The 11,851-nt window shown below is 49.9% G+C and overlaps 1 protein-coding gene across 1 annotated transcript; it reads right to left on the reverse strand.

The window, feature by feature from the left end:
- Positions 1 to 206: 206 nt before the first annotated feature.
- LOC149344235 (uncharacterized) lies at positions 207 to 10,191 on the reverse strand. Its single transcript, XM_089546226.1, has 2 exons — positions 8,686 to 10,191; positions 207 to 2,642 (listed from the first exon to the last, which is right to left on the reverse strand). The coding sequence occupies exons 1-2, from the start codon at positions 10,189 to 10,191 to the stop codon at positions 2,256 to 2,258; spliced, it is 1,893 nt and encodes a 630-aa protein (XP_089402352.1). The 3' UTR covers positions 207 to 2,255.
- Between the last annotated feature and the right edge of the window lie 1,660 nt (positions 10,192 to 11,851).

The following is an 11,851-nucleotide window of genomic DNA, read 5'->3' on the forward strand; positions in this document are numbered from 1 at the left end:
TCATTGTCGTGGGAGAAGAGGGAGCTTCCAGTTCGGATGGAAATTTAATATACTTTCAAAAATTTGGCGGTGGTTTAGCTCTGGTTAAACCTGGAGGCATGCGAAAGCGACGAGGCGAGAGAGAGAGAGGGAGCCGATGCAGAGGGCGGCAGCGGCGGCGGCCCCGGCAGGCTAGCTATGCGTCGCTACTTGCGCATGATCAACTGGTGAACGCGATAGCGGCATGTCTAAGTCAGCAGCGCAGTGATGGCGGCGGCGCGCCAGCTGTGCCCCATGCGATCTCACTGCTTCTCGAGCATGAGCAGTATGTCCTTTCCTCTGCTCCGCGAAATGGCTCGGAGACTAGCGTAGTGTTGCGTTCGCTACATAAGTCTTTAAAATAACATCCATACGTAATAACATTAAACATTCCGGTTTAACCGCTATATGTTTCAATTACACTGCAATTAACTTCGTTGGGAATTCCGCTGAAAAAAAATACGCATCCATCCGAACCGGATCCGCTTAGGTTTAAGTAGAAGTGGACCCCAACATTAAGTGGAGAGTTTTCCGTTCCAAAATGACGAAAAGTTACTTGTGTCAGATGGAATAAAGTCAGGTGATGTTACGCATATGCATCGTCAAATGGCGACTGGTGTGCAGTCAATAGATGAAACGATTTTAGTTTCCAGCGTATGTACGGCTGTCTACATCATAAAAATTGAAATTGTGTATGTGTCCTCTAAAGCCATTATTTTGGTATATTCATGCTTAGTTCTTTCTTAGTGCAATTGCTTTAATTTCATCACTGATGTCAAGATCTCCTCGATCAGTGATAATTACTGTTGCGCCACCAAAACCCGAGTTTATGTTACAAGGGGACATGCAATGGTATGGCGAGAAAACCATGTGGACAGGTGCGGCATGACGTCAGGATACGAAAATATGGTTTCTGAGAATGGTGGCAGCCGGTGAACTTCAAAATAAATGGCCAGCGTCCAAGAATTGCGTCCGTGCTGCAGTCGCCTCAAGCACTCAAGGAATACTCAGAACGCTTAAAATAAATGAAAAAAATTGACGGGCGATACAAGCAATCGAGGCGTGGGGAATGGGTTATCGTGCCGTATTTTTTGCCCTCCCGCTGTGGTCATAATGTCCCGCCGTTTTATGTGACTGGCCCCATGCTCGTCATATGGCGTTGCTGGTTCAAATTTCCCAGAATGCAGTGTGAGTTGATGCAAGCTGCGTTTTGGAGAGAATAATTGTTGATAAAGACGTTATCCAAAGCATAGCACGCCACGCTTGCAGTATTAAACAATATTTTAAAGGCTGCACCCATGGCCGAATGGTCTAAAGGACCAGCCAGCGAAGCAGAACTGTCCAAGGTACCGCGGGCGTGTGCATCATGCTCAGTCAGTTAAAACACTTCCACCACTATTTTATTTCGACCAGATATCGTATACAAACACCCCTTCCTGCCGCGGTTGAGATGCGTTGCTTCACCTCATGAAATCTGCACACTGATTTGCGCATCCTTGTTCACATAATCGAGGCAAAGTTCGCCGCATGAAGCCATGCGCGACCAAAGCCATACTGAAACCACTTTTTCAAGGACAACATCTGAAAGGCTCGACTGGCAACGAACGAAAGAAATGCGACACCATTTTTTCGCTCTTGGGTAGCAGCGTAGGCTGGCATGGTTTTGGTGCTGGAACATTGATATGATGACCATCTTGTGCAACAGCATTCTCAAAAGGGCCACAGAAAACGATGTTATCCTTTCGAGCCATCGAACTAATCGAAATGCGGTGGCCGGCCCTCCACGGATTTTATAGGCAAAAATGCAACTTGTGTTTGTCGCGATCAGGTATAAAGTGCGAACATTAAAAACAATGCATATAAAATGACGCTATCAGTCAGCTCAAAACTTCCACCATTTTCACACATACATGCGCCGTCATTTAAAAGAGGTTGCAATAATAAATAAGGCGCAGAACACAACTCTAAAATTCGTTTTCACAATCTCAGGCCTAGAGAGGAGTGACGCCGTCAAAGCCCGATCGGAGCTTTGGCGATCATGCAAGGCCAAAACACCGAGACCTTCAAGCATGTCCACCATTTTCTCATTCCAAAGCTCAAAAGCGTGTCTTGGTGGATGCGGCAGATGAGGAATATTTTCTGTCGGCTTTGCTCTCGGTGTGTAGTTTTTATGCTGGCCCCAATGCGAGCAGGTCTGAAGGGCATAGTGTTCAGCCATGTTTTTTATGTCACCGGGTTTAAAAGCGGCGTGGGCCACAGTTGTGCGGTCTGGGAACGGAAACAAGATCATGCGTCTCACAAAGAACAGTGCGGTCAGCAGAATACGCAGATTCCGTGTACAATTTCCAGTAGGCGCCGTCTGTGTCAATGAGTGAGGGTACGATGATATCGAAGCGCTCCGGTGGCACACCAGGTATCCAACCATGCACATGGATAGATTCCGCAGCAGGGAAGAGTAGGCACAAGTTGTGCAGCGAGCGTGACAATTGTTCCGACGCTATCCCGGTCGTCGTGACGCAGAGCCGGCGTAGCCGTGGTGCGTCCATCTGTCCTCGGAAGAGCAAGGACAGGTCCAAGGGGACAACACTGCTCTCCAATTTCAGGCTCTCCACCTGCACCATTACCTGTAACAGGCATTGCAATAATTCGCATGGAGAGTACTGCTGTTTCAAGAGGAAAAGCTGCGGAAGGCATAGAATGCCTTACAAACATCGACGCTTGGTAAAAAGACAATGTGATTTCTTGGGAAAGAAAACGGCGCAGGAATTCACTTCTCAATTGACACCTCGAGTGCGCAATAAGGGAAGGGACGAAGGTGGGAGTGAAACATGAAAGAGCTGCCGTAGTGGAGGGCATTGGATACCTATCGGTGACCAGGGATTCTTTAACGTGCAACGCCATCGCACGACACAAGGGTGTAACCAGCCGGAGGGACGACGCTTACAGCAGCATGGTCAGTGCAAGAATGAACCACTGTTTATTGAAGGCACAGCTTTTATAGGCACGACGCTTGCCGGCGTTCTGGGCCAGCCGAGTGGGACGCGCGCCGGCGTTCTGGGCAAGCCGAGCGGGACGCGCGCCGGCGTTCTGGGCGAGCCGAGCGGGACGCGTGCCGGCGTTCTGGGCGAGCCGAGCGGGACGCTGTAACCTACTGCGCATTACTGTTGCGCATCGGCGCGATGCAATAACTGATGCGCGGCACTGATACGAACACGACACGTGTCCGTTACATCCTCCCTCGGGAAAGAACAAAATGAGACACTTCAATATAACAGTCACAGTTAGGGCACTTGATTAAAGTGTTCGCCATAGCGTAGCCTCTGTGGGGGCCGGGAGGTCCGAGTTGATCTTCTCACGGTGGGCGACGATGGGATGCTCGACGGAGAATTGTATCCACTTGCTGGTCGAGAAGATTCCTCACCGTTTGTAGCAGAGGCCACTCTAGAGGATTGTGCACCTGATTCAGCTGGTGTCGTAGGTTGCTGTGTACGGGGCTGAGAACCCGAACAAGTGTCGTCGTCGCTTTCACTGGTGTACTGCTCCGCCGTCCTAAGCAGATGCCGGCGGTTCCGCCGCAGCATACGTTGATGTTTGGTTTGTACCAAGTAGGATCTTGGAGCGGTTTCAGCAACGACCTTCGCTTTACGCGACCAACCAGCAGCATCCTGAAGTCGCACCGTTGAGCCTCTGTGTAGTGCTGCCAAAGGCTGTCCAGCCCTGGCTTGGTGGCGTTTCCTTACTGTAGTACGAGTCACCCTGCCGAAGTCGGGAAGGTTAGAACGAAGTCGCCTTCGCTGAAGAAGCTCACCCGGAGAATGCCCATCTTCCAGCGGTGTAGAGCGATATGCAAGAAGACCAAGCCAGAAGTCCTCCCGGGCGTCGAGGGTCTTTTTCAGGATCCTCTTCACGATCTGCACTCCTTTTTCCGCCAAGCCGTTCGACTGCGGATAACGGGGGCTCGATGTTATATGATGAAAGTCATATGCTCTGGCAAACGTGGCAAATTCATGGCTCGAGAACTGGGGTCCGTTATCCGTGCATACTTCCACTGGTATACCATACCGGGCGAACATGGCGCTAAGGGCTGCGATCGTGGTTTCCGCAGTTGTGTTGTCGAGCGTGGCGACCTCGGGAAAATTTGAAAATGCATCATACGCAACCACGTACGACTTGCCCGCATAGGAAAAGATATCTACTCCAACCCTGTACCAAGCACATTTTGGAACGGGTCGCATTAGCAAGGGTTCTTCTGGCTGCCTGTACGCGTATTTTCTGCACGTTGCACAGCTTTCCACACGGGCAGTGATGTCGCCATTCAGACCAGGCCAAAAAATAAGTTTCCGAGCCCTCTCCTTACATTTTTGCATCCCAAGGTGGCCCGCATGAATTCTTTCCAACATGATTCGTCGCATACTTTTCGGTATGACGACTTAGTGCCTTTCAGCACTACTCCATTAACGACAGAGAGTTCGTGCGAAAATGGCTTGAGTTCACCTGTCACTGGCTGCCCGTCCACCAAGCATGCTATCACAGTCTGGAGGTAGCAGTCCCGTGCAGTTTCCAGCTGTAGCGACCGCAGCGTTTCGGAGGTGACCATGTAGCCCAAGGACTGGACGGCGTGAACCTCAACGTCGTGTGTTGTGCCACCTTTTTCTTCGACCTGATCCTTTGTTGACCGTGACAACATGTCAGCGAGAACGAGATGTTTTCCTGGAATGTACTGCAAGACAAAGTCGTACTTTAGCAAACGCAAAAAGAATCGTTGCACTCGTGGTGGCATGTCAGCAATTTCTTTCCGTGCTATCGCTACCAGCGGTTTGTGGTCCGTTTCGATAAGCACGTTTCTACCGTACACGAACTCGTAAAACCTTTCGCAGCCAAAACATAGCCCAAGTGCTTCCTTCTCAATTTGGGCATAATTCTTCTCGGCTTGCGTTAAAACACGAGATGCGTATGCTACGGGCCTCCACTCACCACTGTAGTCTTGCAGTAATGCTGCACCAACGCCGTCTTTTGATGCGTCACAGGTAATCTTGGATTTTCGTTGCGGATCAAAGATTGCAAGAAGGGGGGCGGTGGTCAGGATTTGTGTTAGTTTTTTCCACTCCTGCGCATGGTTATCTGTCCATTGGAATTCTGAGCGCGTCTTGATAAGCTCACGTAGAAGCGTTGTTCGCTCGGACAGTCGTGGGACAAATTTACCAAAGTAATTAAGTACACCCAGCATTCGCTGAACGTCACTCTTGGACGTTGGTGTTGGTATATTCACCAAGTTTTTGATCAGCTTGGGGTCAGGCGATATGCCCGTTCGGCCTATGATATCGCAAAGGAATCTGACTTCTTTCACCCTAAACTTGCACTTCTGGATGTTGAAAGTCAAGCCGGCTTTCTCGGCTGCTTTTAGCGCTGCTATCAACCGCTCATCGTGTTCTTGTCTACTGGAACCCCATACTAAAATATCGTCAATATATACCAGTACGCCAGGTAGGCCATCAAAGACTTGGCTCATACTCTGTTGAAATACCTCTGGTGCGGAAGAAATGCCAAAGGGCAGCCGGAGAAAACCGTATTTCCCGAACGGCGAAGAAAAAGTGCAGATCCTCGAAGTCCGCTCATCAAGCGGTATCTGATGATAGCCCGAATTTGCATCAAGGCAGCTGAAGTACTGGGCATTTGTTAAACGGGCTTCCAAATCTTCTCGCCTAGGAAGCGGGAAATGCTGCCTCTTTATGTACTTGTTTATAGCCCTGGGATCCATACACACCCTTAGCGTGCCATCTTTCTTCTTTGCCAAAACTAGGGGGCTGACCCAGTCGGTAGGTTCGTTCACCCTCACAATGATGCCAGCACGTACCATTCGGTCAAGTTCTTTTTTAAGGGGTTCTTCTAGCGCCACCGGAACTCGTCGCGCTGGTTGCACTACTGGTATCGCTTCAGGTGACAAGACCATACTGTACGCCTGCTGCAAACACCCGAGGCCCTGGAATATGTGCCCGAAATTTTTCAGAAGGTCATCAGTTGCGGTCTTGTCTACGGCACATACCCTACGCTGGACTAGCCCCAGAGCTTCACTCGCTTCTAGCCCAAGTATGGCTTGACGCCCATTTTTCACCACAAAGAACTTCACTGTGGCAGAAGTGTTCCCATGACGGACTTCAAGCGTACACGTTCCAAAACACGTTATGATGCCCCCGTTATACGCCCGCAGGATCGAATTAGTCGGCTTCAGTTCTTCTGCTCCCCGCAGTTTTTGGTAAATCGACATAGGAAACAAGCTTGCTTGCGATCCGGTGTCCACTTTAAAACGGATCGCACAGTTACGAACTTGAGCCTTGACCATCCAATCCCTCTCGCGCTTTGCCGTGGTGACTTCTAGGATGTCAAAGTCCGCGTCTTGCTGTTCTCGCACTTCACTGACCCCGGCTGACGCGCAGCAACTTGCGAAATGGTTCAGCTTGTGACACAAACGACACTTCTTTCCAAAAGCTGGGCATTGCTTAGGTTTGTGCCAGCGGTTGCACTTACGACAACGAAACTGTTTTTTTGCTTCTTTCCCCTCTTTCGAGGGAGCCGCGCGCCTCAAAATCGCGTCGACACTATCGTCCCCTCTGTGCCAAACTTCATTCCGCTGTGCTAGCGTCTCTGCTGCTCTGCACATTTCCTCTGCTTTTTTCAACGTCAGCTGGTTGTCCCGCAGCATCTTCTCACGTAGTCGAGGATTACACGTGCCAAATACAATCTGGTCCCTTATCATCGATTCTTGCAGCGTGCCAAAGTTGCACTGTGCCGCTTGCTTTTTCAAGTCACGAACAAATTTTTCAAAAGGTTCTCCCTCCGCTTGCTTTCTTGAACGGAATACGTATCTTTCATGTACTTCATTGCTAACTTCGGCACAATAAGCATCAAACTTGCTCACCAAGGTGCTGTAGTTCGTCTTGTCTTCATTGTCGCCAAACTGGAAGTTGTTGAAGACGTCCAAAGCGTCGTCGCCAGCGATGCTCAACAGGAGTGCCGCCTTGGATGCATCCGATCTGGGCTGGTCCTTAGTCTCCGTCGCCTGCAGAAATAACTCGAATTTCTGCTTAAAACGCTTCCAGTTTTCTGTTACGTTACCAGTCAGCCGCAATGGCTCTGGTGTCTTCAGCAGGTCCATCGCACGCCGGACGCAGGGTCGATTTCCATAGGCCTCAAAGGGCCACTTCTGACACCATGTAACCAGCCGGAGGGACGACGCTTACAGCAGCATGGTCAGTGCAAGAATGAACCACTGTTTATTGAAGGCACAGCTTTTATAGGCACGACGCTTGCCGGCGTTCTGGGCCAGCCGAGTGGGACGCGCGCCGGCGTTCTGGGCAAGCCGAGCGGGACGCGCGCCGGCGTTCTGGGCGAGCCGAGCGGGACGCGTGCCGGCGTTCTGGGCGAGCCGAGCGGGACGCTGTAACCTACTGCGCATTACTGTTGCGCATCGGCGCGATGCAATAACTGATGCGCGGCACTGATACGAACACGACACGTGTCCGTTACAAAGGGTGCCTTTTAGATTTTGCCTTCTGCTAAAGGCGACCGCCGCGGTTGCGTTTGATGCCCGCAAACCGCAGAGACCCCCGTGTGCTTAAAGATGCAAGTGAGAGTCTAAGAATCCCTGATGAGCGAAATTTATCTAAAGCCGTGCACTACGTCGCCCCTTTCACAGTTCCTCCCTTCACTTCCTTCTACCATTCCTTTCGGCGCAGTTCAGGTGCCCACAGAGAAATGAGGTAGTTAATGCATTGTACCTTTTCTTACAACCAGTTTTCGCTTTTTCAGAGCGGTTGATGTCTGCGCCGAACGCTTGATGACAGCTATCACTACTCATAGTCCATGAAACATTGTGCAGGAGATAAAGCTGCTAAGGGATAAGTTTATCACCAGATAAAGCCTACGACGCTATCAGCTTTTAATATGGCAATATTCTGGTAGCCTTGGGAATGGCTATGCCCATAATGTTAGAATTCTTTCATTTCAAAATAATACTTGCACACTGACATTTTTCTGGGTAGATGCTTCGGACTGTTGGTTCATGAGTGAGGGGAAAACCATAGCGCTGAAAAAGGTAAAAGACCGAGAACGCTGTGTGTCCATTTATCTCAGTCGCTGTCTTGATTTTGCGTTACGTTTTTTTCTGTGAATTCTTTTATGCATGAATTTAAATGAACAGCGTTTCCCTATCTTTACTTCACTATCTTTATTATTATACTTCTTCAGCTGCATTAAATTGCTCCTTGATGTCGAAATTCTGGGTATAATTTTCTTAACTGTACAGTGAAAACGACAGAACGTGGCCTACTCGCGTTTGAAACATTCAGAAAATAGGAAATACAGATCGCTTACGATTGCTGAATTTAATTGCAGAGATGTATGTATCAACCTGTAGGTGCTATATTTTCGACACACACATATTTATGTAGACTCTGCATCAGAGGGAGCATGAATTCGATAGAGGCAGATAAGCCCGTGCACGGTGCTATGTCAGCAGACGTTAAAAAAACCTCAGATTATTGAAAATATCCGCAGCCTTCCTCTCCGGCGTCCGTCTTAGTCTGAGTTGAAAGTTGGAGGAGGGGCACTTTTGTAGGCACGATACAAACACCACAGGGTTAGACTGGGCAAATCGCCAACAATCCTTACCTCTGTCAACGCCGCTAGTGTTTCTTCAGTTGGAAAGCGCCCTAGTCCAAGGTTCCGGAGTCTGAGTTCACGGACCACGCAGCCCCTGAGGAAGCGCAGATCGCGGATGTGCGGCAGATCGCACAAGGTAAGACGCCTCAGGGGGCGCAGTAGGCGCAGCCCTTCGAACACCTCTTCGGTACATGTGGAAGGAGCGTTGCAGAAGGCGCAAGTCAGTGGCCGCTCAGTGAGAGCAGCGCGCACGTCTAGCTCCGCCAGCCTGAAGGGCGCCTTGGCGAGCTGTTCGAGGCGCCCGCGTTCGCGAAGTGTACAAGATGGCAGCGTCAGTGCGCGTAGGCAGATGAGGCTGGCGTTAGCCAGGAGGGAGCAGCAATCGATGTTCTCTTCAAAATGGAACGCAGCCAGATTCAGCTCTTTCAGTCTGTGGCATCCTCTGAGGAAGTGGAAGAAAAACGTGTCACCGGCTGCACTTGCCGAACACTTCTGGGCCGCTGTGTCTGACGTGGAACACTTCAGCGTCAACGCTCGCGTGTTAGGGTGCAAGTGGTGACCAGCCGCTGCTTCGAGAGTTGCAAACGCGTCATCTTTAATGACAATGAAGAGACTCGAAAAATCTCTCCGTACCTGATGTGCAGTTCTCCGGTCCAAGACCACGCAGTTCGTTGATGGCCTCGGATTCTGCCTCACGACTACATTCCGAGATATATTCAAACTTGCCTTGAACAAGCCGAAAACACTTTCGGGTGCGTGTGCTGGACCGCATGCGTCCACAGGCCCCGTCCTTCCCGTTTCGTGGGCTGCAAGAGTGCGGTCGTCGGTGAAGGTGAATGTTTCAAACTTCCCTGCTGTGCCACGGTGGTAGCTCTCGAGCACTTTGTATGCGGCTGTTTTGAGTGTTCCCCCAAGCATTATCTCGTGGAAGTGCAAATTGCGAAGGCTGGAACAGTGCTCGAGAATGGCGCAGAACAGAAGGTTGTTGACCATGCCATGTGACACCTCAACGTACATGCCGCGCAGGGTTTCAGAGATTTGTGACGGCATGTCATCGCCGGGGCGCTTCCATAAAAATCCCGCGTCATTCTGGTCAACTGGATATCTAAGGATTGACCATTCGAGGAACTGCAGACGACGGAGCCTGTCTCGAAGGAGGCGAAGCACTGCTGTCGGCAACAGACGGGTGTTCGCGCAGCGCAGTGTGGTCAGATTGATGCACCTGCGGACGCAGCCTTCCACCGTTCTCGAGTCGGCTGCCAGGAGGTTATTAATGTCTAGTTCATATATGGCCACCGCCCGCATCTCGTCCAAGTATTCTCGAAGAGAGCCCGCTGAGCTGTTTGGGTGAAACTTTGTGGTTTGCAGAACGCTGGGGTCTTGAGCCCGTCTTGAAAACACAGTCGAAGTTTGTTCAACGGCCATGAGGTCTTCGGGAAACAGGAAACCGAAGATGTAGGTGATCAACTCCATCGGCAGAGACAGAAGCAGGCAGCGTTCGTCGGAGGATGCCATGGCGGCCACGGTCAGTGCTTCAGTGGTCTTTGGGGATATTAGTTTCCGCGGCTGCTGATATCACGGAACGGGCAGGCTGAGACTGAAATACTAGTAGGTGAACCGCGCGTGCTTCACCCGCTCATGCAGGATGGCAACGGCGCCCAGCTTGTTGGTGAAGATATGATATTGCGGTTCAGCGCATGCGTGCTGTCTATGTATCACACGGCTGTCCCAGAACCGCTTTATCAGCGGTAATATAAATGTTATCCTGGCTACAAAGCATAAAAACCGCCATTTATGTCACTTGTCCACTTATCAGAACAGCATACAGACTTTCACCCACATCATTATGAGTGTATGCAACTTGTCCTCAGAAAAATGCGCGTAGCACACGAAAGAAGATGGAACAAAAATTTACCAATTAGGTATAATTTTGAATTGAAGTATTCTGGCTGTTAAAGTTAGGAATCATTTGAGGTGCTTGTGAACTAACAATAAATTTATGAAATGAAATCAGTGATGCCATGTTTCCCTGGAAATATTACTACGGCCACTTAATGCGACGCTTATTTGCCTTATATTCGTTCAGTTGATTACTTCTGCTTACAGAGTCACAATAAATGATTTAGGGTTTACCTAAGTGTGCTTTAAGCCTATTGCACAAATCAAACAAATTATGGAGGAAAATAATTCCTATTATTGCTAGGTAACAAAAATTAGATTTACAATCGAAAAAAAAAACAATTGCTTATGCATGCACGAATGCATGCTAAGAGCTTCCCTGAAAACTCGTTGCCAGCAAAGTCCCCAAGGTAATGCAATTTCTTCTGCATTCTAAGCACTGCTCATCAATGCATGAACCACAGCGGTGGCCTTGCCGGGTGGTTGAGCACCCGTCTCGCATGCGGGAGGTGCTGGGTTCGATCCCCAGCGCCGCCGTGTATCCGCCGGTTGTACAAAGCGTGCAAGCTTGTTGCTCGGGTTTTCAGAGCTAATTGCAGGGAAATGGGTATTGGAATGCACCTTGAGTAGACAGAAAAACACCTTGTGCCGTGACCCTCTTTAGCCACAGATGGCCTTGCGCCATAAAAATTCATTGTCATCGCCATCTTCAATGGAGATAGTAGCAAATTTAATATGTATGTGCCTATTATCTCTTGAAAGCACTGCCAACGTTTATTCTTTTTTTCAGCCGAAAGGTGGTCGTGTTCCTGAGAAAATTAAAAATGAAAATCCTGAAAGCTTTCAGCATGTAAGTCGGCCGTGAATTTTTCTCACGTCGACACCTGTTGACGGCGCCGTCATGCTACGGCTCTCCGGCCACCTAAAGCAAGTTAACAAGCCTGCATCATGTGATATGGCGCCAGATACTACTGCGACGGCATCAGCGGTAGACGCACCGCATTCCGTTCTATGCGTCAGCACTCTTAAGTCCGCGGTGTTTACGTGTTCAGGTGTAGTCCGCCAGCAGTGTGGCTGTCGTGATCTGTGGATTAGGGCCCTGTGCATATGTGGACGTCAGCAGAATGGTGGTGTCGACGACACGCACGAACAGGAAGCCAGCGGAGCGGTTTGGCTTAGGTAAAATTCCGCGCAGAGGGAAAGCAGAGACGCGCTCATCTGCAGTGGTTTCTTCATCTTCTAGCGGGGCTCGCCGGTCCTGAGCTATTAACAGTCG

This window comes from Amblyomma mixtum, chromosome 5 (genome assembly GCF_055824585.1).
Source record: "Amblyomma mixtum isolate Tamu chromosome 5, ASM5582458v1, whole genome shotgun sequence".
Taxonomy (NCBI): domain Eukaryota; kingdom Metazoa; phylum Arthropoda; class Arachnida; order Ixodida; family Ixodidae; genus Amblyomma; species Amblyomma mixtum.

What these genes read in the sequence shown, in the direction of transcription:
- LOC149344235 (XM_089546226.1), bottom strand. Translation starts at nt 10,191, where the DNA reads ATGGCATCCTCCGACGAACGCTGCCTGCTTCTGTCTCTGCCGATGGAG. An exon ending in CACTAGCGGCGTTGACAGAG is followed by an intron (nt 2,643 to 8,685) that starts GTAAGGATTGTT and finishes TGCCTGTTACAG; the next exon opens with GTAATGGTGCAGGTGGAGAG.